General features: G+C 35.9%; 1 protein-coding gene across 13 annotated transcripts in view; it reads left to right on the top strand.

The window, feature by feature from the left end:
• Positions 1 to 25257, top strand: part of RALGAPA1 (Ral GTPase activating protein, alpha subunit 1 (catalytic)) — a 123929-nt gene that overhangs the window by 12489 nt on the left and 86183 nt on the right. For 9 of the 13 annotated variants that reach the window (XR_001412007.1, XM_014941778.1, XM_014941784.1 and 6 more), the window contains exons 5-17: positions 437 to 480; positions 1432 to 1609; positions 2626 to 2741; positions 3632 to 3770; positions 8999 to 9207; positions 9571 to 9810; positions 12103 to 12294; positions 12795 to 12932; positions 14309 to 14457; positions 15695 to 15824; positions 16404 to 16641; positions 18347 to 18508; positions 22906 to 23046. Coding sequence is in view for 12 of the 13 variants with exons in the window: in XM_014941778.1 (XP_014797264.1) it covers positions 437 to 480; positions 1432 to 1609; positions 2626 to 2741; positions 3632 to 3770; positions 8999 to 9207; positions 9571 to 9810; positions 12103 to 12294; positions 12795 to 12932; positions 14309 to 14457; positions 15695 to 15824; positions 16404 to 16641; positions 18347 to 18508; positions 22906 to 23046 (2076 nt within the window). In the remaining variant the exon portion in view is untranslated. The remainder of the gene's footprint in view (positions 1 to 436; positions 481 to 1431; positions 1610 to 2625; positions 2742 to 3631; positions 3771 to 8998; positions 9208 to 9570; positions 9811 to 12102; positions 12295 to 12794; positions 12933 to 14308; positions 14458 to 15694; positions 15825 to 16403; positions 16642 to 18346; positions 18509 to 22905; positions 23047 to 25257) is intronic. The other 4 variants (XM_014941781.1, XM_014941790.1, XM_014941788.1 and 1 more) reach the window with 1 other exon arrangement.

Here is a 25257-nt window from a genome sequence, read left to right on the forward strand (position 1 = left end):
AGGCAGGTGAAAAGTTGCATTGTAATTTTTTTTTTCCTAATTCTAATTAGGAAAAAATTCTAATTAAATCCTAAAAATGCCTAAGTTTTATAATTTCTAATAATAAATTTTAAAATTGGGGTGAGGTCTATATTTGTAAATGGGGAACACTGCTATTATGCACATTAATGACTGAAGAATCATTCCCCCCTAATGTATGCATCCCAAGAAGTCATTGGGGAAAGATGTTATAGGTTATGCTGAAGCTATGAAAGGTGATCTTTTTTTTCCTTCTGGCATTGAGAGAGTTGCCTGAGGATATCAAGTTCACCGAGATTAAATTGGAGGTTGCCAAGGACTTGTTTAAAAGTTACTATCAAGTCTGACCGAGAACTCTGACATCTTACTTAATGAAGAAAGAACAAACAAACAAAAATTTTTTTTTCCTTCTTTTTAGGGTTGATTTTAAAGAAGCTTCTTCACACTGGAAATTCATTAAAGGTATTAGAAGAAATTGCATGCTACTTTTGTCTAAAAAAACTTTAAAATGCAAGTAAAAACATATGGATGAATTTTTATGGTAAAGCCACAGGAATGAGAAGCAGATCATGACTTGTGTGTCATGAAAAAATAACTTTAGATCATCAGCTTTACCTCAGTAGAACTACTTACAGTAATAATGTTCTTATATAGAGTAGCCAAGTTAAAAATGTGTGTAAATGGTTGAAGGATTTGCATTAAAGCAGAAGTAAGCCTTAACTATTCATTATTAGGAGCAAGAAAACTGGTTTTGGGGCTCAGGCTGTCTTGGAAGTGGAAGATTATCTAGGGAAAATAGACCTGTTGGTGGGTAGTGTAATAACAGTTGACCATGGGACAAAAGCCACCCAGGTGTAACATGTAGTTTTGGTACTTCAGCAACCAGCCATGCCACTCCTGTAAACCACATGCAGGCTTGGCTGGTGCTGAAATTCTCCAGTGAGAGAGACAGGAGGGGACTGCTCTAGGACTTCACCACCTTCCTTGAAGAGGGTAGAACGGGCCCTTCTGCTGCAGAGAGCTCACTCTGTTGTCTTAACTCACAAACACGTTACGAAATTTTATTATGATCTTTGTATTTTCTGAAAAATTCACAAGATGTCTTGCACTGCTGCTGTTAAACAAGTGATTACACTCGTGTTGGTTTTCTTCCTCTTCTTTCCGAGAAAGCCCTTTGAAAGAGATTCTGTGAGGCAAACAGCAGTGAAGGTGCCAGGGTTGTCCTTGCATTTCAGCAGGAGCAGCAGATGTGCTAGCTTTGCTCTGCTGACTGCTGGTGGTCATGCTGTTTGTACATCATCATCTTTTCTACTACCCCCACTCTCCTTCGCCATCCAGGACAAATGGAAATGCTTCTGTATGTTCTGGGACAAGTTAACTTGTTCTGGGTTTTGTTTTTTTTTTTCCTTTAAGATACGACGAGAGGGTGTGCGTCTCTTTCTTTTGTGGCTGCAAGCACTTCAGAATAACTGTAGTAAAGAACAACTATGGATGTTTTCTTGCTTGATTCCTGGATTTTCATCACCACAGTCTGAATATGGCCCACGAACACTAGATAATCTCATTAACCCTCCACTTAATGTTCAAGAAAGTAAGTAATTTGGTAACATTAATCAGTTCTGAGGATTTTTCTCTTAAGATAATTCTAATGACAGATTTTCCTTTGACTGTTCACTCTGGCAGTAAGTATCAGATGCTGGTAGCTTTGGGGAGCCTCTTGCCTGCTAACTCAATTTATTTTTGTTAGTAGGGTTTTAAGCTCATTTATTAACAAATTGCAATTTGATGGGTCATAAGTGCAAACTGGGTATTCACATAAATGTGAATAAGAAGCTAACCACTTTTCCTTCTGATCATTAGGTATGGTTGCCTTTTTTTTTTTTTTAGCTCCATCCAATATTTTACAGCTGACACAAGCTTTGCTTGTAGAAGAAAGCAGTGTCTTCTTGACTGGCAATTAAATTCACTGAAACAAAGCTGACTTAGCAGATGGATTTTGTGGCAGAATAGCTCTGCAGATAAGTTTGCCCTGTTTTGGAGTGGTCTTGTGTTACATCTCTACAGCAGGAAAGGAGGAATAGGTATAACAGCATAGAAATGCAGAGTGCAAAAAGTGGAGTGTGAACATCTAACTACAGGAACAAGAGAAAAATAAACTCTGAACTAGCTTCACTGTAGAGGTAAAGGAAGCATGGAGCTAATAAAAATTCACAGAAATGTAACTGTGATCAACTGCTAAATGAAGAAAATGAGAGATGCAAATAATGATTTGGCATTTGGGAAACACAAATGTTATGCTACTGTTTACCTAAATTCCAAAAGAAAAGGGTTATGCCTTTTGGAAAAATTGTGTTTGGCAGGCAGATTCGTAAGGTGCATAGGGAATACTGAATTATCGGCTATGTTTTTACACATGTAAGAAATCAGTTCTATGGTGGTTTACTAGCTAAATTTCCCTAATTTCCATTAATCTAAGGGTGGATTATTTTGCCTGCAACTGTCTTTGCTTACCCCAGTACAGTTCTACTTTTTCTGTTTTGATACCTTGGTCATTATTTACACATGAGAAGAAATGGTCTAAATGTTAGCTGTACTTTTTTTTAATAGCTCAAGTGACTATAGAGGAAATCACTCCCCTTGTTCCTCCACAATCAGGAGATAAAGGACAAGAAGATTTAACAAGCTATTTCTTAGAAGCACTTTTGAAATACATAGTAATTCAGGTATGTTTTATAGTTTTCAAGCAAAGTAGTATGAAACAACTAACAACTGTTGGTCCGTTACAAGAAGATACTTACTAGTAGTACTGTAGACGTGTATGTTAAAAAAACAAATGCTTTAAACATCCCTCCGCCTTGCCACCCCCATTCCCCCCCCCAAAAAGTGTCCTTTGTAAAAAGCAAATTCTTTTAGAAAATCTTCACTTGTCTTCTGAATTGTTCTGAAACCTCCTTTTTATTATTTATAGTAGATTTGACAGATTATCCAACTCTACAGGCAGATGGATTCTCCAGTACAAACATGGAAACTGCATGTTTCGTTTATTCTTAAGGAGAAATTATCATGCTTTTCAGTAGGAAAACATTTTATAATGGGAAAGGCTTAGCACTTATGATCTATGAAAGTAGATTTGTGTAATTCAACTTTAAAGTTGTATATTCTGCTACTTGTGGTTGGCAAACTTGTTTGTTTCATATTATATATGGACACTTGTTAGTCAAGATGTGTTAAAAGAAATTGTCAAACAAATGATCAGAGTAACACAGATAATTGTCCTTTTCTTATAAAACATTTTGAAATAAAAAACCAATTTCATTAAAAACAGTCAGTTTGGGTTTACTCTGTGACTTGGCAAGATAACCATAAAAGCAGATATATTTCTATTTGTTTCAGTATATGATGTGTTAAAGTTAATTTTGAAGCAGCATTTTGGAAGAGAAAGGTCTTTGTTTCATTGACACTTCCTAGCTAGTTTCTGTTGCATCTTTCTAAAAGTGTTTATTAAAATGCATGTGATTTTGTTCCAAATAAATAACTTATAAAGAAGGTGTTTCATCAGTCATCTTTCTCTTCTACTTCTAAATGTTTACTTTATATAACTTCTTTTTTTAAGGTTAAAAGTTTAGAATGGAAGAACAAGGAAAACCAGGAAAAGGGATTTTCATTTTTGTTCTCAAATTTTAAGAAGTACTACTTACCTTCCATTTTCCCAAACATCTGTAAGGAGACCAGCTTGTATAACCCTATACTTGGTAAGTGTTAACACACCTGATAAAATCATAACATTCTCTCTAATAGAGAGTATAGCAAAGCAGTTTTTGCTTGAGTCGTGTTCCTCATAAAGAACATTCTCCAAAAATATTTCTTATGAAAGAACATGTTACAGTTCCTGTTCATGGTTTTCAATTCTCTGTTCATGGAGGCACTGACTCCTTCATTAGAGTCAACCTTGCTTCATTAAACTGATTAAGGTAAATTAAATGTTCTCATAAAATAGTTCTTTGATGCCTGTTGTTGGTTTAAATTGTGCTCTGAAGAGAAACTGCTGCTGCTTATATAAAAGATGTTAGTGGGCTGTTGTTTCAGGGATGTTGGTTTTATCTGTACAGAATCATAACTTTCACATCATGCAGTGTTTGCTCATAATTCAATCAGGGCAAAGTTAGTTATGTTTTTGTATCAACTGTATGTTGTCAGGAGCTTGCAGTAGGAAGAGGAAGTTAGGGTTTAACGTGATCTTCAAAGCTGATGGTGCTAGAATATATCTTTCCATAGAGAGTGGAATTTTTGGTGTTTGTTAAGCAAATCTAACTAGAGTTTTGCTCAGAGGCTTTTAGCCCATTCTTAACTAGAACGTTGTTTGCATATCTTGATTCTGCTAGCTCAGGTTTGCATGCATCTGTGCACGTGTTGTTTGTAAGCCAGCAGAGTTCAAGACTCTTGTTTGCAAAGCAATGCCACGTACGCAGGCTTTAAGCTGCCATATTGTTACTTGAATAATCTGGACACCTCGTTGCTCCTCTTACCTGCTGATGCAGCGTCTCACAAGGATTAGTAGTGATCTCCAGCTGCAATTTCATATTCTAAAATCAAGCTGTCAGGGAAGTTTGTTGGAAAGGTCCTTCTTTCTGCCAGTCCATGTACATGTATTTGGACTGTGGCTTTCTTCAGAGATGGATGTTTCAAAACCATGTTCTCCAGGGAAAGACAAACACTGGACCTTCTCATGTAGGGGAGAAGAAACAGTCTAAAGTGAGCCATAAGTAACAGCAGAACAAGAGTTGTTCGAAGGTACTGAAGAGGTTCAGTGATAAAATAGCTACAAGAGGGATGTGAGCAATGCTGAGAAAGCAAACCTGCTGCTGCTTGACATCACAGAACAAGAAAATATCATTTCCACATTTCTTGTTCAAGGAAGATCTTGATTGAGTCTTCCACAGAAGTGTTAGTGTAGTCCTCTCTTTTTCTGTGAGCCGTAAACAAGAAACTTCCAAGGCCTTAATAAAGAAGAGGACAATGGGGAAGAAGAAGAAGAAGAAATGGGCACAGAGCTCCAAAACTACTGTCAGTGCCTTAAACTGTGCAAAGTCAACAACAATGCCAAGGATTTTGGGAAGAATATAGTAATGAAAACAACAGAAACACTGGTGAGTAGAATAGTCTTTTCTCCTGTAAGAAGTTCTTCTCTGGCATGCCTCTCGCCACCCTATTTGAAAATAATCCTGTGCCTGTTCTGAACAAAATTGACATCGTTTAGGCAGAAAACAGGGTAAACTTGGACACTGAGCCTGTTACTGAGAACAGTTCTTATGCTACTGGTGTAATGTTTAGTTTAGGAGAAGTCATGAGCTACAAATCAAAACAGTAGTTTTAGTAAGCAAACGTTCATACCGGGCTTTACTGGAGAGAGTATATTGGATTGAGATTTATATTCTTTTTCTTTCTGTTAAAGCAGACTTTCATATATCAGCTACAGCAATGAGCATTCCAGTTACAAGAAGTATTGCAGGCTTAGAAGAGCAAGACAGTGTTAGAAGAGCCCATCAGATTGTTTGTTTTGTTTTGAATGTTTTTTAGCATCTGGTTAGATTCTGTAATACAGTCTTTGGAAGCTCTTTAGTAAGAACTACAGATATGGCAGTAAGATTCCAGGGGCATAGTAACTTGCCTTTCTGTGCCATTTCCAAACCATTTAGATTTGGTCCCTTTACTTACAGGGAAGCAATAAAGTGGGCTGTCCTGCAGTTCTTCATTCCTTCCGAAGCCTTTTTTGCCTTAAAAAGTAAATGTGGTCAAAACTACAAGCGTCCACCATTTTAACTGTGTTTCTGCTAGCTGTTTCATTTTCTGCCCTGTCTATCTCTTCCACTATCTACAGCTTCCTGCACTTTTTGGCACCAGCTCACACCAAGTTCCCAGAGTGGGAGGAGGGCGGGTGGGGAAAGCCCAAAACGAAATAGAGAGGAAAAATGGACAGCTGGGTCAAGGGAATATTTCCTCCTGTGCTGTTTTGAGTCACTCAGCCTCTGGTTTGCTTTGGTTTTATGTCAGTGTCCTCATCCGGAGCCTTGACACCTACTTCCAAGATGGAGAGAAATGTGAAAATACAAGAAATGACTGAAGGAGGATACATTTAAGAAGCAGCTGCAGCACTTAATACAGTTGAGAGAGAATATAAAGAGAGGATGTCCTGAGAGGATATCATGAAACTACAGAAGGAGACAGTGTGCTACAAAGACGTGTTTACTGCATGTCTGCTGGATGTCTTGTCCCTTTGAAAATACTGTCTGAGTGCTGTTACTGCATGGCCAGTATTGCAGCCTTCAGACCCTGCTGAATACTTAGAGATGCCAGAGAGAACTGATTTTTGCATCTTTAAATGATGCACTAGCAGGCATTTGCTTCCTTTTTTCGCTGATTGTGCTGTTATACATACTTCTGTTTAAGATAATAGTAATTTTTAATTTTCTTGCTACTTTCCACAGAATGAAAACAATGTATTGGTTTTTACTTGTAGGAAATAAACTCATTGCAAGCTTTAAAAAATGTATTCTGTTCATTTGTTATATACTGAGATGGGTGGTATGCAAGAGCCATACAGTTTGTCCCTCTAAAAATAATGCTTCCATTAAAAATAGTGGATGTAACTTTAAAATCTATTCTGGAAACATTACTCAGTTTAGCAGCATCATGATGAGTTTATTTTTATTTGTGGCTGTTGAAATGACACTGAGATATACCAGCTTGGATATCCTCAATGCTGGTGCTGGATGTTATGTTGTGTATTTGTAATGTTAACAAGGAAGTGTTTACAGCAGCCTGGCAGGTAGGCTGCATTCACTTCAAATGCCTAAAAGAATGGCTGTCAGACGTTAATTGCCTAAATTGTAGCTGATTATTTCTGTGCTGCTATCCAGTTTTGTTCTGCCTGGATTATGAACCTGGCAGAAGTTATGCTGGATCCCTTAAAAGAACTCTTGACCTTGCATTAGGAAGATGCAGTCAGGGAACAACTTCATATTCTTCAGCATGACTACTTTGCATCTTTTTTGACTCCCAGTGTCAGTATCTTTGAACTTCTTTCTGGCCTGTAAAACCATGGGACGTATCTCTTCCTCATGTACCATGAGCTATAGAAGAGTTGAGGAAGTACTGAAATTCCAGGTCTGTTGAATCTGTCCCTCTCCATATCTGAATTGGACTGTCATTTGCCATGCTTCCTTTTTGTTTTTTTGTTGGTTTTATTTTTGCGTGGGGTTTTTTTGTGTGTGTGCTGCTGCCAGATGAAAATAGCGATACTGAAACACCAGCAGCAGGGAGTGTTCTGACAGCACATGACATAATCAGTTCTCAGACAAATTTTCATCTACTTTTTGTATCAGAGCAGATCTTATACTTGTCCTTCTACAAATAGGATTAGAGTTGACACAGCACTCCCAGGGAAATGTAATTTGCGCCTCAAAGTTTCGTAGCTGCTTCAGATTGATGATTTGTATTGCAAAACTCTTTTTCACCATCTTGGGTTGTGAAACCCAGAAATGACATTTTGCAGAGCTGAGTTGGCTGATACCTGGCTGGAGTTGAACTGTGCTGTTAGGTATCTTTCCGTGCAGAAATCCTCACTGTGCACAATTTAAAAACTCTCTGTCCATGTGTCCCCACCCCCCAGTCTTGGTAATGTTTTTACCACACGCGTCAATCCCATCCACATTGACTTATTAAGGACTATCACTTCTATTCTGAAGCAGACTCGGGAATACTGATGGCACTGTCAGCATCTTTGTCACTAGCATAGTAGAGAACCAGAAGAACTAAACAGTTCTGAACCATAATGTAGAAATGGGATGGAGAAAATGGAGTGTATAACCACATTCCTGCTAGTTGGCATGCCCCTGGGCATGATTCATTACGTTCCCTGCAAGCTGGTACAGAACTTATTGCCACAGAATCATCTCTCAGCTCAGTGACAGAATATGGAGGTGCCCTTGCTCTGGCAGCAAAGTGCAGGTGTGGCGTTAGATGATGCTGTGAAACTCACATGGCTTTGGAGCACAATTTCTTTCTGTTCTATTCGTATTTCATCTATTGCAGGGCCAGAAGAGACTGTGTTTATTGCAGCTGCTGTGAGAATACAGCTGGGAATTAAAGCTCTGCCACTCTAGCCATAATTAAATGTTGGGATATGTATCTCTAAAACACTGATGACCCTTATCATTAATTATATTGCTTTGTTGTGGCTTGCTGCAGACCAGCATAGAGATCTTTTTAGGGATGCATGTGGAAATGTGGTGATCCTTTGCATCTGCATTCGCTTTTCCTAGTAGGTTTGGTAGTAAGGATAAGTGACATATAGGATCTATACATCTCTTAAAAGGCTGTAAAATGGTATGAGTTATATAAATTCTTAGCAACAACTAACTATAAACACTTCTTAAAAAGCGAAGAAACTTGACAATATCTTAATTTTATATGAAAGTAGTTTTCTTGTATAGGCTGTATTCTAGTCTAGTTAACCATTAGTTATTTTGCTATAGAACTCCTTTGTAGCTTTCAATGAAAGTGTGAAGTAGTGAGTTTGCTAAAGTTTATCTTTAAATATTGAGTATATAGCATGTAGCTTCAAAAAAGGCTGAAAACAGAAAAAAGTATTTATTTTTTTTTAGGGAAAAATGCAAGCAGGGAGGTAAGGCTATAGAAATCACTTTCAGATAAGAAATTAAAGGTTTTACGTAGCAGAAACAAGTTGCTGTCGGTTGGACCAAAGAGATTGTTTCCCTCCAGGAAAAAATTGCAGCTTTTTGATATCTTACAGTCTAGTCCTGAAATTTTCTGTATCGCGTCCATTTCAGCAAATCTTGGGATGAGTTGTGCAGCAGTGAATATCAATAAAAGGCATCTCTGAAAGTTCATGTGTATTGGTTATGGTTTTAGGATTGCTTTCTCTCTGCACTTGTTTTTAAGATGATGCGTTTACTTACAGATATACCACAAATGAGACCAAAGCCACACTATGTAATGGTTAAGAAAGATGCTGAAACCAATGAGGCAATATATTGCACAAAGGAACCTTTTATTAAGGCTCGTGTTATTGTCATTCGATGGTTGGTGTCTTTCTGGCTTGAGCCAAAACCTCATACAGGACCTCATATTCCTGGGATGGAAGGTGAAAATGTGCCAAAGAATATTCAGGTAAAAACAAATGTATAAAAAAAGTGTTTGTTTCATGTTTTTGTCTTAATTTTTATGTCAGCAGTGTGCCCTCCTCCAATAATTAGAACTAATGAAGAATTAAAAAAAGGAGTTTCTAAACAAATTTTCTTATGAATTCACTTTAGAAGGACTCACTGTGCTTTTTTGTTTGCTTGTTTCAAATTCTGCTCTTTTGTTTTTAATCGAGTAGACATAAGAAACCTTGGAATGCAGTGAATCCTATCTTTGGGTTTTTTCCTGAATTCTTTCTGTTTTAAATTAAATTGTTGTATAACTTATATTGTACTGTTCAAATGTTGTACTAAAAATGAACTGTGAAATATTCTTTAATTTTTGTTTCAGAGAGCAGCTGCTAGCATGGCTTCAAGGGAGGACAGCAAAAATGACAGTGCTGATAAGCAGGATAGAAATGTAGAGCCAGAACAATCTCATTCCAATACAAGTACTCTAACAGAAAGAGAACCAAGTTCTTCCAGCCTCTGCAGTATTGATGAAGAACATTTAACCGATATTGAAATTGTCCGGAAAGTCTTTTCTTCTAAAAGAAGCAATGTTAATTTTTTAACTGAGATTTTCCGTCAGGTAAAGAACCTTCAATAGAGTGGAATGACCTTGATTATCATACTATAAATTATGTCATGATTTTCTTTCAAGAGCATTTGTGAAGCAGAACATTATATAAATGTACAGGTTTTTTTCTGTCATATTGCCTATAAGGTTTAAGAATTGAACTGTTAAAATTCTGTGCAGAATATCCGTGGTTCCTGATTTTTCTAATTTTATTTCTTTAATAACCAGTTCAACAACATTTAACTTGGACTTTTACAGTTCATAGGAGTGTTTGATCTTTTCATACATCAACCCCATAGCTATTAGAGCTCACAACCAAGCATAGTCAAATAAGCCTCCTTTTGGAGTTTGCAGCTGTTAAAAAGCTGTTCTAGGAACAATTGAATGTCCTTACCTTGATAGTGTTCATCAGAAGAGTGGGACAGATGGCTACAGAAGGTAACAGCTTCTGCTTCTGACTTCACACCAACCAGAAGTGTTAGCTGAGCATACTCAAATAGTATTTCTCAACTCAAAACTATTAAACAAATCTAAACTGAAAACATATGCCAGAATATAGAGTCTCTATAATGTGAAAATGCGTAACTTTGAGTTCAATGTGGGAGAATAGAATCATAGAATGGTTTACATTGGAAGGCACCTTAAAGATCATCTTATTTCAACCCCCCTGCCGTGGGCAGGGACACCTCCCACTGAACCAGGTTGCTCAAAGCCCCATCCAGCCTGGCCTTGAACACTTCCAGGGATGGGGCATCCAAGGCAATAGAACAAAATAGACTTTCTTTGGGCCCGTGCTATAGGTCTAAAAGGTTAAGAGATTTTTCTGGATAATAGTAAAGAAAAATATACTAAGTTTCAATTGAAATGCACTAATCACTTTAAGCAGCAGAAAAGCAGACATTTTAAAACTCCAGTATAACTGGATAAAAGGATACTTTTAAATGAGGCAAATAAATGTCAGAAGCTTATCCACATCCAATGTGTTGAAAAGCTTGGACACATTCCTGAAGGAGATAAGAGTTACCCAAATTCAGCTGCCACTCAAGGATTTACAGAGTCTGAGAGGCTGAATGTAGAGTCTAAATTATTAATGGTCTATTTAGAAACTGCCCCCTTCAGTGAAAGGGACAGAGGCAATTTTCTTTGTTCTTTTCACAAGGCACACTGTGAGTTAGTACATTATATGGATTTTGTGTGTGGTTCTCATTTAAGTCAGAAGCCAGAAGCTTTTGGTGTGAGTTCATTTCTAATATGCCACATATTTGTAACTTTTCTAAAACATTAGGGCTATGTTATTCCAGTCAGGAGGAGGTTTCAGTTGTATGGAATGGTGGGAAGTTTGTCTGTAGAAAAAGTTTTATGCATTCTAGACTCCAGGGTACAACCACTGTATGTGGGCTTGTAGAGTGATAATGTGTGATTGATAAACTTGTCAGATGAATTCTGTAATACACAGCAAAATTCTTTTTTGTGCAATACTGGTATGAAATGTCCGTTTCCAGAGAGACAACATACTGCTTCTGTTAAGTAGACACTCCTTAAGGACATGAGCAAAGAGTTTTCAACATTCACAGGATGAACTCCATACAATTATGTGTTAGTGTAGTTTATCCGTTCTTTTTTAAAATATAATTAGGGCATCCATGGTCTTTGGTAAATGTATTTATATTTGATTAAAACCTGACTAATGTTAAAAGTTGTTGTCACCGGTAGAGCAGATACAGAAAGCATCCTGAAGAGGGCACTGATTAGCCATCACACTGACTCAAATGCATGAATTTTTGAAGCAATGATTCTGCAGTCGTTGTCATTTCTTTTAACTATACCCTTTTGTAAAATCTCATTTAGCTAACAATAAGGCCACCCATAATGTATGACACTTGAATGTTTTGTTACATCATTTAGAACTGATTTAACTCCTCTCTTGCAAGTCCTCTGAATGGAAGATGTAATAGAAACTTCTGCTCGTTCATTTTGCGTACTTTTGATGAGTGTTTGTGCTTTAATTTCAGCAAGCTAGGTGTCAGGTAAATATGTCTGTATGGACTTTCATCGCTCTGTCTTTGGCAGTGAATTTTTTTAAGTGCTTTCTTGACCAGTTTTCTATTTAAAACATTTTTTTGTTTTTCTAGTTTACAGATAAAGAAGTGAGCAGGCATTTAGGTTCAGGAGTAATTTGTTTGCTAAAATCCTACAGTGGCTGTATTTCCCCCCCTCCCCTTATCCCTTAGAACCTGTACATTATAGAGCTCAGCTTGATTTCAAGTATTGTAACTGGTTTTTTGTTTCTTTTTCTACTCACAGGCATTTCTGTTGCCAATATGTGAAGCAGCTGCCATGAGGAAAGTGGTAAAGGTGTATCAAGAATGGATTCAGCAAGAAGACAAGCCTTTATTTATGAAAGAACCTGAAGAAGTAATGCAGTGCACAACTGCAGATTGCGATGAAAGTGTTGTTGACCACAATTCATCAGAGAAAGCAAAAGAAAGAGAAGAGGTAAAATATTGTTGCTTAATATTTGTGCATCTTTTGGATATGCTAGTAGGCAGAGAAGTGGCCTCCTCGAGGGGTTATATGTGCTTTAATTTGATGTCAGAGCATCTGTTGCAGCGAATCAGTGGTAATTAAACAGTGCATGAATGGACTAACAATTTGATCTGTTATCTGTAGATTTTTAATGTGGTTAGTTCAATTTATAATTTCATGTAGTTTTATGAACTGTTCTCAATATGTGGATTATGCAGTATGACAATCTTCAGCTGTGTAAAAACTATATACAGATAAAAGGATGAGGAAAATAGTAGTTATTTCATCCAGATACTTTAAAATAACTGTTGCAAACTTCTTAAAATATAGTTTTGTCTTTAAGATGCATCTTAAACATCTGTTTACCATCGTTTAGTATTTAATATATATTGCGTTCTTTTCCCTTTAATATAAAGCCAAAATATCTGTCCACAAATCTATAAGATTTTAAGAAAAAAATTATTTTTCAGGAAAAAGGGATGAACTCCAGCCATGTTAGAAATTCAAACTGGGGAAGAAATGGCTGTTATGAGGACACTTTGCATAAAATGTCTGAAATTGATACTGAAGAGCAAAATGTACGAGCTGGAGTGCAGTCAGTATTGCAGGTATGAAATAGACTTGATACCTGATTCTTATCCTAATAATAAAGCTCCTGTTATCAGTACATAAGGGGTGGAATAGAATGCAATACTCCTGCAAGGGAAACACATGCTCCTTCAAAACATCTCTGAATTTCAAAAATTTGTTTAGATTTAGCAAGTATGATGGCAAATGGTTTTGGAATAGTGGCAGTGGTTCTCTATGTCTTTTTTGACCTTAAGTAGGAAAATGTATATACAAGTGTTGGATAACACAGTAAAAAAATCTTTTAATTTTGCGTCAGGGCATGTATTCTGCTCTGCATTGTAGCACAGAAAAATAATTCTCATTTGAGAGCCACATCATCAAATTATTCTAATTAGTTGTTTAATAAGAATGCTTAGAAGCTTTTTTCTTTTAAGCTATGAGTCATAACGCACAAAACATGCGAACCTACAGTTTTCTTAATTTGAATAATAAATTGTACAGGGATATTTTCTCATCTTTGTCTGAATCGCAGATTGGATGAGTACATAAGTGTTTGAAAAATTTGATCAGACACCACAACTCTCTACTTCAGTGATATCCTTAAGAAATGGGAGAGTTGCAGAAGTTCCTTAACAGAAGTTTTCTGCTTCCAGGAAATTTGGCAGGGTATATTTCAAATAATCACTAAAATGCTTTATTGAAGTTGAGGATATAGAACATGAAGCTTGTAGAATTTGAATTTGAAGGTCTTTGAAATACTTTTAAGGTCGTATAAAATGTGTGCATTTGATGTATTATAATATGTACATGCACATACATATATATATATAGATGTATATATATGACTGTAGCCTCTGTAATATTCTTTTATGCAGAAGAAAATTGATTCTACACAAAATAAAGTAGATGTGCATTTGCTACTCCACTGTGTGCACTTTTACCATGGGTGACTATGCTAATCAAAACTCATTAATTTTATGATAGCTTGAATGATTTCCTGAATACGATTTCCTTTTATGCTGTACACTGTTATACACAGAAATAAACTTTGTAACTGAAATTGCTTTTAAATTCAAACATGTTACAATAATTTTAATTTCATAATCTTTGCATACAATGACTATTTAGGTTATGAAGTGTTTTTGAGAAAAGAAACAGTGAAGTATCTTTAGCTATTTGCAATCTATTACTAAGATTTACACATCTGAGAATGCTTAGAAGATTCTTGATGTTGAAATTTTTTAGACAAAGGTTCATTTAACCTAGCTAACATATTTAAATGTATACTTCTGGGTGCATATGCAACTTTTTCTGTTAATCATGGATTTTTCTTTTCCTGGTTACTGCCAACTGAATTGCTGAAAACTCGTAACAGTGCTACAAGCTCATAACATCCACTCTTTTCTACTTGCAGGTTTTTATAATAAATTCTTCAAATATATTCTTCCTCGAACCTGCAAATGAAATTAAAGCTCTGCTGGATGAACACACTGATATGTGTAAACGCATTCTTAATATCTACCGTCACATGGTAGTCCAAGTGACTATGGACAAGAAGACATGGTAAAATGCTAATGCTTTTATCTTAAATTATTCACAAGATAAATTGACAGTAAATACAGTAGAGTAGTATTGACTGTGTGAACCAGTTTCTCTAAATCAGTAAATATATGGACTTTATCGTCACAGACAACTTACCACAGGGGAACAGCTTATCAGCTCTATTAAAGCCAGTACTAAAAACCTGGTTAGTTTGAGGTAGCTTAGCCCTCAGGGAAAAAAGAAGTAAGCTAGGATATACAGACAGTATACTGTTAAGGAGCTACTCAGGAATTTTATCAAGGGCTTTATCAAGTTTTGCTTGTGTGTCAAAGCACTAAATATGAAAGCATACATGAAGCTTCACAGCCTTATTTGAAAATAAACAAAAAGTCCTCAGATAAGCATGGAGAACTACTATAATCAGATGTGGATGGCTTTTGATCTGTAATTTTGTACAGGAGTCTGTGTACTGTTTAACTGGTTTGTTCCTTTCCATTGCTTAAGGTACCTAGCAGGTACAAGAGACCCAGTTTCAAATTAATTTCTGTTATTTTCTGGCTCTAATGAGGTAGTATTTTGCCACTGCTCTCTGTTGCAAGGAAGCAGTAGCAAGGGGATTTCAAATGGCTGATTTACTCCATTTTAACTTGGATTCAGTCTGTCACTGGTATTTCCTGAACTCTGGGTTAGTAGAGCTGGCATTACATGTCATGTGAAGCTTGTCTCCTCTTGTGAGGAAATGAGGAGTCAGCTCAAGGCTAACCACTGGGAAATTCGGGAGTAATAAATGAAAACAAATTCCATTAGACTAGTATTTTCTTCCCTAGTTTCACTGGTGATTCTAGACTGTGATGGCAAAGATTGTGCCACACAAAACAATTGATGAAGTGTGTTAATGATGATGTAACATTTCGAAAACCTGTCATTGATACCAAAAAGAAAAACAACAAAAGAAAGGTAAAAGCTCAGTTTGGAAATATAATTAAAACTTTGCCTGTAATTTCAGGCCACTGAAGGCAATAGTACTTGAATGACCTGGCACAAAATGTTGGAGGGCGACAGGGGTTCTTCACTTTTAAGTGTGAAAAGGAGATTGGAACAATTTCATTTGCAAGAACCAAGTTAGGCTGTTTGTAATCACTGTGTCCTGTTTGGAATGTGTTTGAGCAAGTCAAGCTCAGTTATTATCTGTAAAAGTATCCTGGTATATACAGAAGTGTAACAAAACAGTAACTCCAAGTTTAATATTGTTTTGCAGGGAACAGATGCTACTTGTGCTGCTCAGGGTTACTGAATCTGTGCTGAAAATACCACCCCAAACTTTCTTGCAGTATCAAGGAAGAAAGAACTTCACTTTAGCTGGAAGACTTGCAGGACCTCTTTTCCAGGCAATTAAACATAAATTCACTTGATTCAGCTTAATTCTGACCAAGAGATTAGATGTAGCAACCACTGTTGGTTGATTTGTCATGTTAAGTCATTGAGCATGTTACCCAGATAATGTGAATGGTGTGAGTTAAAGAACTGGCTACAGTTGTTACTTTTCTGTCCTATATTTAATGACACTGAGACAATGGGTTTTGGTTTACAGTTGCAGAGTGATGTTGTGATGGCTTCTCTGTAAAGAGGATCTGTGAAGTCCACAGATTCTGCAGTAGTTACAAAAAGGATACGCAAAATATGAATAAGAACTAGTTGAGACCAGTATTACAGAGCTCTTTGGCAAAATCTGTAAGATACCAGGAGATCTTTCAGAAGTGAAAGCAGTTGTTCCCCTATCTAAGTCAGAAGCCCATGTTAACATAACACTTGATAATTCATGAAAAGTCTGTGTGTATTGGTGAGGAAAAGAATGTCAGGACTGCGCAGAAATTTCTGTGGCAACTAGAAGCTTCTTTTTAAGTGGTGATATTTGAAGGCTGTCATCTTATGTTCAGAACCCAACTTTTCTCACTTTATTCTTTTAGACTCTTATAGTAGCTTGGATCAAAGCGAACCTAAATGTGTACATCTCTCGAGAACTTTGGGATGACTTGCTGTCTGTAATGTCATCTCTGACATACTGGGAAGAGCTGGCCACTGAGTGGTCGTTGACAATGGAGACACTAACTAAAGTATTAGCTAGAAACCTGTATAGCCTGGACCTCAGTGACCTGCCGTTGGATAAATTAAGTGAGCAGAAGCAGAAAAAGCACAAAGGCAAAGGTAAGACAACACTGTATACGCATCGTTTGAATTTGAGCTGAGGTAATGAGATGTTGGGCACAGCGGAATTTTTGGTCTAGTCTTTTTACTACACCTTAGTAATCTTTATCACTTGAAATAACTCGGTTTCTTTAAGAGAAGGCAGCTTTTTACAACCACCACAAAATCCACATGTAAAGACTTGGTCCTGCAAACAGGCACATACGGAATGTAGTTCTTAAAGGTGTGTTGAATTTAACCTAAAATATTATACTGTAGTGGGTTATGCCTTTCTCCTTTTATCAAAGCAATTAAGTAGTTGAGTCCCAATCATAAATTCTTGAAAGTAACAAAGATTACACATACAGTAAAAATTAATTGGTTAGCAAGTGGCTGTTGCAAGCACAATTGGAATATTGATCCTGAAATCGAATTAATGTTGTTTAAAGTTGAAATGTGAGATGAACATAGTTTTGTTTGGGTTCTAATTCATCACTAAGCCGTGGTGAAGATAGGTTTTGTTGAAGAGACTTTGTTGGACTGTTAAGAGAAAGGAAACTTTTAATAATCCATATGAATGGTACTGGTTTTTAAAGTGATTCCTAAACTGTGCAGGAAATACTCTGGGGAAAGGAGGTGGCTACTTGCTTATAAAGGTACAGTTCTGGAATTGGTAAGGGGCAGGAAGCCTGTCCTCCTGGACAGAGTGTTGGATTGAGAGTTGCAAAACCTGAATTCTTTTCTGAGGTCAGAGACTTTTTGCATGTGACCATGAGCAATCATTTCTGCCTTTGTTTCCACTTCTGTAAAACATGGTAATGATACTGTTCTTCTTTAAAAAGTGCTTTGAGATGTAATAGTGAGAGGCACATTATTTAGGGTGAGTAATAATGATGGGAAAAAAGTGTAATTTTTAGCCTACATTTTAATCTCTTTCTGTTCTGTCTGATCTGGTTCTTCAGTCAAACCTGAGGAAATGTACTTCCTACAGTATCCTAGGGTTTGTCAGTGAGACATAATGTATGTGGATGTTCATTTCCCTCTCTTAAAGACATAAGAATAATGAGCACATTGTACTAGGGCTCACTTCCCATGAAGATGCCCTTTTAATGATTGTAATTGTTTATCAAGTGTAATTTTGGATTATGGGGGTTCAATGTGGATAAGGAAATACAGTGCAACTATTCTTTAGATAACTTTTCTTTTTACATACAGGTGTTTCGATAGCTCCTCATGTGAGCTTTATTTACTTCAATATAAATGTCAAATCTGAATTTGTTCCATCTTTTCTTAACCTTAGTATAATATTGTGAATATCTTAAGAGCCTTGTTCTCCGAGCTCATCATCCCATTTTGTTTCTTCTGCGTTTGGTATTAAAATATTTTATCACCTTTATTTCAAGTTCCTCAAATGTCACAAAATTTTTGGGAAAAAACCCCCACAATATTGATGGCCTGTAATGTATGATTTTGTGTGCCTTGTCTAGTAGGAACAGCAAAGGAGAAGTTTTTATAGTTACACATTTTTATTAGGCTAAAACCTTTCTAAACCCAGCTTTCTTGTGGGTTTGCATTTCATTGGTCCAGAAGGAAAATCACAATAGTTCGATAGCACCAACACTTCTGAAAAGATTTGAGTAGCCCTCAGTGTTAATGCTGGTGGAGTGGGTTTATATCTGGTGATACCAGAATAGAAGTGAATAGATTTGCAATTTTATTTTTGCAGGAGTTGGACATGAATTCCCAAAATCTTCCGTTGATAAGTCCTTTTCCAGAGGCTGGAGCCGTGATCAGCCTGGACAAGCCCCGATGAGACAACGCAGCGCTACAACCACTGGCTCTCCAGGAACGGAAAAGGCACGAAGCATAGTGCGGCAGAAAACAGTTGGTACGTATCTGTAAAGGCTGATATAAGTGAGATTTGAGGAAGGGGAAAGAATTAATAACCGACTTCCGTAGCAACATGGATAACTTCTTTCCACAAAAGTGTGCTATCTTTCATAATTAGTTAAATGTGTAAATTATGCAGCCTTATGTGCTTTTGGGTAGCTGAATAGCTTGTGGTTACTGGAATTACAGTTACTGCAAAAGAAAGTAATGCAGTTGATGTATTCTTAATGAGTTTGATCACATGCTTCAGCTGGGTTGGAAAAATAATACTGTTTTATGTATATGAAAAAGAAAAAAGTTGGAGTGGTTTGAGTTGTGGTATGGATAGCTGGGTAATATAAGGCTTTTTAAGTGTATCATAAACTACGCACAAAATAGGTTGAGTATTTTCCAATTGTGCAAAGAGAAATGTGAGAAATATGTATATATCTGCATAGTTTATAAGATGTTTTGTCTTTTACTGTACCCTGAGTCTTGCATTAATGACAGATTGGCACATACGTGTGCAATTCTCCATTTCTGAAGTCATTTATTTTTCAACTTCATTATTTGCAGATAGTCTTTCCTGTGTCAGAAATGAGTGGTGCTAAACAGCGCTTTAGGTGGATTGCTCAAAAGAAGTTTCATTTTATGATCATATGATTTGCTTAGAGTAGCTTAACATGAACTAGACTACAAATTTCTTTACTCTCTTGTCTCATCTTGAGGATCTCAGTGCTATCTCTTATGTGAAGGAAAACTAAGCTGATTTTTTTTTTTTTTTTAAAGAACCACCTTTTAAGGAGTATCTTGCCTTTTTTACTCTCTGTTGTAGCAGTGGCTTCGGTGATTGTGTGTTGTTGCTTCACTGATACTTCTTGAAGCACGTACGTTCTGACAGTTTTAGAAACTGGGCATGCATATTGGCAGTTGAATATATAATTGTATTAGTTTTTCAGAAATTAACAGTTTCTTTCTCTTTCAAAAAATATTTGCAATTTAATTTTTTTAAGTCTCAGAGGTTATTTAGACAGAGTTTTTATTTGAATATTCTTCCAGATTCTCTATTTTAAAAAATTGGTTTCTTGTAAGGCTTTTTGTTGGTGTGGGAAAGTTAATTGTCCTATAAGCAGTACAGACATGTGAGAAATTTAAGTCACTACTCCAAAATTTCCTATCTTTTTCATGCATTTAGATGCTACACAGCTTTTTCTGTATCTCATGCTGACAGCACCTAGTTTGACTAAAGTTTTCCTTATGCATCACAGATACTTTAAATGTAATTTCTGCTTCTCTGTAGATAGTCTGTGATTAACTGTTGTGGTGTTTTTGTTTTAAATCTTAATTGTCTTAACAAGGTAAAGCTCATGTTAAAATTTCTCCTTCCCAAATTGTTAATATTTCAGATATTCTGTCAGAAGGTTATGTTGTTTGGTCAATTTATTAATGGTTTTGTTTTGCTACTATTTGAAAGATGGCTATTTATATGATGTTAGCCCTAAAATGACTGAAATTTGTCCTAATCAAGCTATATATTGACCTGGTTAGCAGCAAACTAATCTGATTTTAGTTTCACTGTACTTTAGCTTCCATGGTTTTGTTCCTTTCCTCCAATTATCTTGCATGTTTGATATTAATAAGCCAAGTTTGTATTACTGTAACCAGTTAAAATTTCATATTGTAGAATACCATCTGTGGACAAGCATCACAGCATTAATAGGATAATTTTAAAAGATGAAAAGCCCAAAGAAAGTTGCCAGACCCAGAATCCCAAACTCTTAAGATTTTTAAAAAGTTAGTGAAGAGTATGTTACAAAAGTATATGTCTTAACTGTCTGCCAACTTGTCTGCTTGTTATTGTCTCTCATGTCTGCTAAGAGAGCTGTCTGGGTGCTTCTTAATCTGTGCCAGTTAATACAGGGTCACATAATAAAAAAATAAAAAAAAACAAACACCTGGTTTATAGTGAAAATAAGTAAAATTTTCTATAGAACACTTTGCTGGTCAGATCTTCTCCTTCAGTTTAACATTAACTTCATAAGCTATGTCTGGAATTGAGTCAGACCTCAGATACGTTGCATGATACCTGATACGTAGTATATTTCCTTTGATTGTGGTAAGATTTATGGTAAGAAAAAGCTGGGGTTTCTTTTTCATCTGTTTTGTGTTGTACACATTGTGTGTACATCTGTGCACCTCTATTTTTTGAGCCATCCTCATGCCAGCACACATTTATTGCTGCACCAGACTTGTGTGTATGTGTTACTCAAATAAAGATCACAGCTTTTCTGATATGCAGTGTGTACATTTTTAGCCTGAACTTATGTAAAGTAATTTTTGGAAAAGGGCCTTTAAACATGATATGCATATGGGTTGAAAAATCGTCTATAGGGCTAGATACAGAATTTGTGGCTTAGGCAGCAGATTCTAGTCCTATAAAAATAACAGATCAGAAAGAATTTACTAATCTGTTGTTCTGATTTTGTATATAGACAACAGTAGAAGTTTATAAACTGTCAAATATCTAGTCCACATTCTGGTATAAAGTCTGCCCCTACTCAACTGCTTAATTTGAATGTGACATATCTTATTTAAAATAATAATTCACTGACATCACATTTCCCTTTTACAGAATCTCAAAGTTAATTTCACTTTCAGTAATAATACACTGTAATTTTTCCTTGAAAAGTTTCTGTAAAATTTCCACCTTCCAATTTGTAAATGGGTTGTTCTGCCCCCCCACCCCTCCCACTTACATCAATGTAACATGGTGGAAAAGATCCAGTGAAATTACAAGGGATTTTACAAATATTCCTGCTTGGATACTGTGTTGATTACAAATCTTATCTCAAAAGCTTGGTTTATTTATAAATGTAAAAACATTTAGTTTGGAAAGGACTTTTGAGATGTACTGTGTAGCTTGTTATTTTTTCTCTTGCCTACATTGATTTTAAGATGCACAATGATGATTGTAATCCATCTAACTATCACTGTATCCTGAATTTAATTATTGTATCTCTTAAAGAGATGTTAAAGCCTTACACATACTTGCCTTTTTTAAAAAATTGGTTTCTGTCTTACAAACCAAGTTTAATAGAGAATGGCTTCAGTATTAAAATGTCTGTCTTTCTGAATTGTTTTTTCAAACTGATGTTAAGACTCCACTTAAGTTGTGTTGTATTGTCAAATGTGTTTTCTGCTCAATGTACGTTGATGTACCCAAGTTATCTGCATGTTGCTGTTAGGGACAAGTCTTTAACCTGATTTAGAAGTGTGGTGTACTCAACTTTCACTGCACTCCATTCATGTACTTCTGGTTCCCATACAGATCAGGAGCACTAAGATTCTAAGCCTATATTCCATGTTGTTTTGAAAATATATATAGCAAAGTACAAGGACTGATTAAATACCGTACTGACAGTATTGATATAAGGTGCACTGAAGTTTTCTTAAAAGAAGTTTATCGGCAACTATTTTAAAACAAGTTATCAAATTTGCAACAGTTTGAAAAGGAAGCTACTTGGAACAATGAATATTGCTTTTTGAAGAACTTCAAGTGTACTTTGAGATGGAATGCAGTATCGGTTCTTGCTATGTCCTACTCTGACAAAGGAAAGCAAATGTAATAAAGACTAATTTTAAATCTATTGGAAAAGGTGCAGGTGTAACCTAATGCCACAATTCTTACGTAAGTTTTCCATTCTGTAGGACTGTTGCAGGAGGTGAGAAATAAAAAAGTGAATTAGGATCAGTTTAGCAAGATTTATCCAGTATCAATTAAAAGCCAGACCCTATGGATAAAAAACAATTTAATGCTTTTGGTTGTCAAACCATTTCACTTCAGTCATGTCATATTTAATGTGGAACTGTAACAAGTTGTATTGCAAATTTCTCCAAATAGAATTGGTCATTTTCTCATTTTGAATCTCTTATAGAGAGTCTCAAATTAAAGAGTATGGGTATGTGTAAAATTCAGACGTACTTTTTTCAGGAGTAAACCAAAGGAAACTAGAAAAATGCAAATGTAGTGTATAGTTGCTTTTTCTGGTAAAAAAAATTCAGGTCCTGAGTGCTTGTGGGGTGACTTGAACTTTGATTTTTCAACCCCTGATGCAATGGGAAAAAAGTGTTAATTAGTTTCTTGATTTTTGAATGCAAAATCTCTGTAATCGTCATAATAAAGGCATTGTTGCTGCTTTACATAAAAGTTAAAAACTCAAAATGTCTTACCTGTCCACTGATTTTTTTTCTTTCTTACAGCTCTGCCAATATCTGCCGTGCTGAAATGTTTTAATTTTTGAATTTTCTTCCTTTTTATCTTTGTTTTCTCTGTTGCTGCTTTTTCTGTGACACAAGCCTTTCATTATAGTCACTCTTCTTTTTTCCTTCCCCACTTCTTTCTTTTCCTTTTTAAAGCCATGAGAAGCCGATCCATTGGTGAATGTGCTCTGCCATCGGCCTATATACGCAGTGCTAAAAGTGCTCCTGTTCTGATCCATACTTCCAAACCCTTCTTGCCTGATATTGTTCTCACTCCCCTTTCTGATGAGCTTTCAGGTAGTGCCACCTCTGCTAATTTCTGCACCCCCTTTATCACTTTTTTAAACCTTCTGCTTTCAAATTCTGCTAAATCATTAAATTTTTCAAAGTAAAAATACTTGGGGGATGGGGGGAGAGGGGAAGAGATTAAGAATGAATATTTCGAGTTGTGTAAAATACCATGCTATTTTGCAATTCATTCTGGAACTGTTGGAAGTTAGTGCTGTGCCAATGTTTGCTATTATAAAAGTGAAAATTAAAGAAATCTCTTGTTTTTTCAATTTATTGGTAAGCAGTAATACAGCATCTATCTACCAGAGAGTACAACTAATCCGAATTTTTTATTTGTGATGAGTGAGGGAGGGAAAGGAAGAATATAATTTTACTTTGACTTGCCATTTACATCTTTCAAAGTAAATTTTTGAATTCCATGTCATAGATGTGGTGTGGACAACCATGATGATATAATTTAGCTCCCATGAAAAAACGTCTGAAGTATATGGTATCATATACTATGCTTTACAGTGTGCTTGGGTTTCATTAATATATAAAAACATTAAAAAATCTATACAGTTGGGAATTCTGAAGTGCTGTTTTCCAAATGATCTGTTTTTTACAGAGTTGTAGTTTTCTTCCGCATTATGTGTGGTCCAGCAGGGTGGTTGGCTAGAATTTTTGACAGTACCTTTCTTTGGATAGTTTTCTTTGAATAAACAGGTTCAGCAATTAGAATTATAGATTTTAAAAATGCATACATGAAAGTTTACAAGGCAATGTAATATTTTCTCCTGTGCTCCAGCTATTACACAGGTGTAATTTAGTAGCATGTAAGGCTGATAATCATCTTATGCCTTTGTCTCAATGAGTGAAAAAAAAAATAAATTAAAGTGCAGCGGCAGGACTATATATATGGTCAAAACCATGTACAAACATAAGGACTTAATGGCAGTAATTTTTTTATGGAGGATACATTCTTTTTTTTTTTTCTTTTCTGTCTCTGCTGTCTGCCTTTCTTACCCGGGAAACATCAGGAGCTGTATTTTCATAAGTGTATTTTGATGTGTGTCCAAAATTAAGTCGTCTTGTTGTGAAACAGAAAATTGCTGCCTTTTTATTCAATCAAAAAATATAAATGGAGAAGGAAGGAAGTTCAAGGAATCTACTCTAGAGATACCAGACTTTCACAATGAAAAATGGTAAAGTATTTGAATGCAAATCTTGACACCACAAATAAAGAATAATAAAATACAAATCATATGTAATAAATTAATAAACATATGAGTGCAAAGGATATATCTTATAATTTATTAGAACTTAGAAGGTAAGGTTTTTTATAGGAATGATTAATGAACAACCTATTAGGAATTAGATCTTACCTGGCCATAGCATTGTTGTAAATAGTCAATTCATAATGAAGATCTTAAGAGCACCCAAAAAAGAGGAAGGGCTTTCACAGTGAACTCTTATTTAGTCATATAGTCACTGATACTTCATTATCCCATCTTCAAGAAGGCAGAAGTGCTTTTGCAGTCAGTTTTGTCATCCATGTTTCTGAAAAGTCCTGGCTTGCATCTTTCTTCTAATGTGTCCCAAACCTGATGGCTCTCTTGCTATTGTCCTTCTGTTGACACTCATCCGATACAAAAACTGCACAAGCAATGTAATTCTTAAAAGTGAAATAATTTTACAGACCTTTGCGCTTCTAACATAGAAAAAGTCCTAGGCGCTTCCTTGTTTTGGTGTCGTCTCCAACAGATGATTGTTGAAACAGCTTCATGGTGTGCCCAAGAATCTTTAACATTACCAGAAAATTTAAAAGCTCTAGTGAAAATGCAAGCCATTAGTGTATTGATGGGGAAGTAGCAGAGTAAAGGAAAAACTATCCACTGGATCAGAGTGCACTTTGCTCTTTTAATTTTCTGCTTTTTAATTGCGCACTCTCTCTCCTCTTTTCCTATTTCTTTTTTTTCTTTTTTCTTTTTTTTTTAAAACATGGAGCTTTATAATTTTCCTTGCCTTTTCTTCTTACAGTAAATATATTCTTTTCTGAAAGCCTTCTGTGTCCAGATGGTACAGCATGTAATTTGGGAAGTAATCAAGTTGTTTCTGTCATAAGTGTGCTTTAGATAATGAATGATGTTTAGCTGTGACAGCCCTTCCTCTTACTTCACAAGTATATGAACATCCCTGTTATCCAAACTGACTTTCAGATCCAGCACAACTCAAAGG

The sequence above is a fragment of the Calidris pugnax genome, unplaced genomic scaffold (assembly GCF_001431845.1).
Source record: "Calidris pugnax isolate Ruff unplaced genomic scaffold, ASM143184v1 scaffold56, whole genome shotgun sequence".
Taxonomy (NCBI): domain Eukaryota; kingdom Metazoa; phylum Chordata; class Aves; order Charadriiformes; family Scolopacidae; genus Calidris; species Calidris pugnax.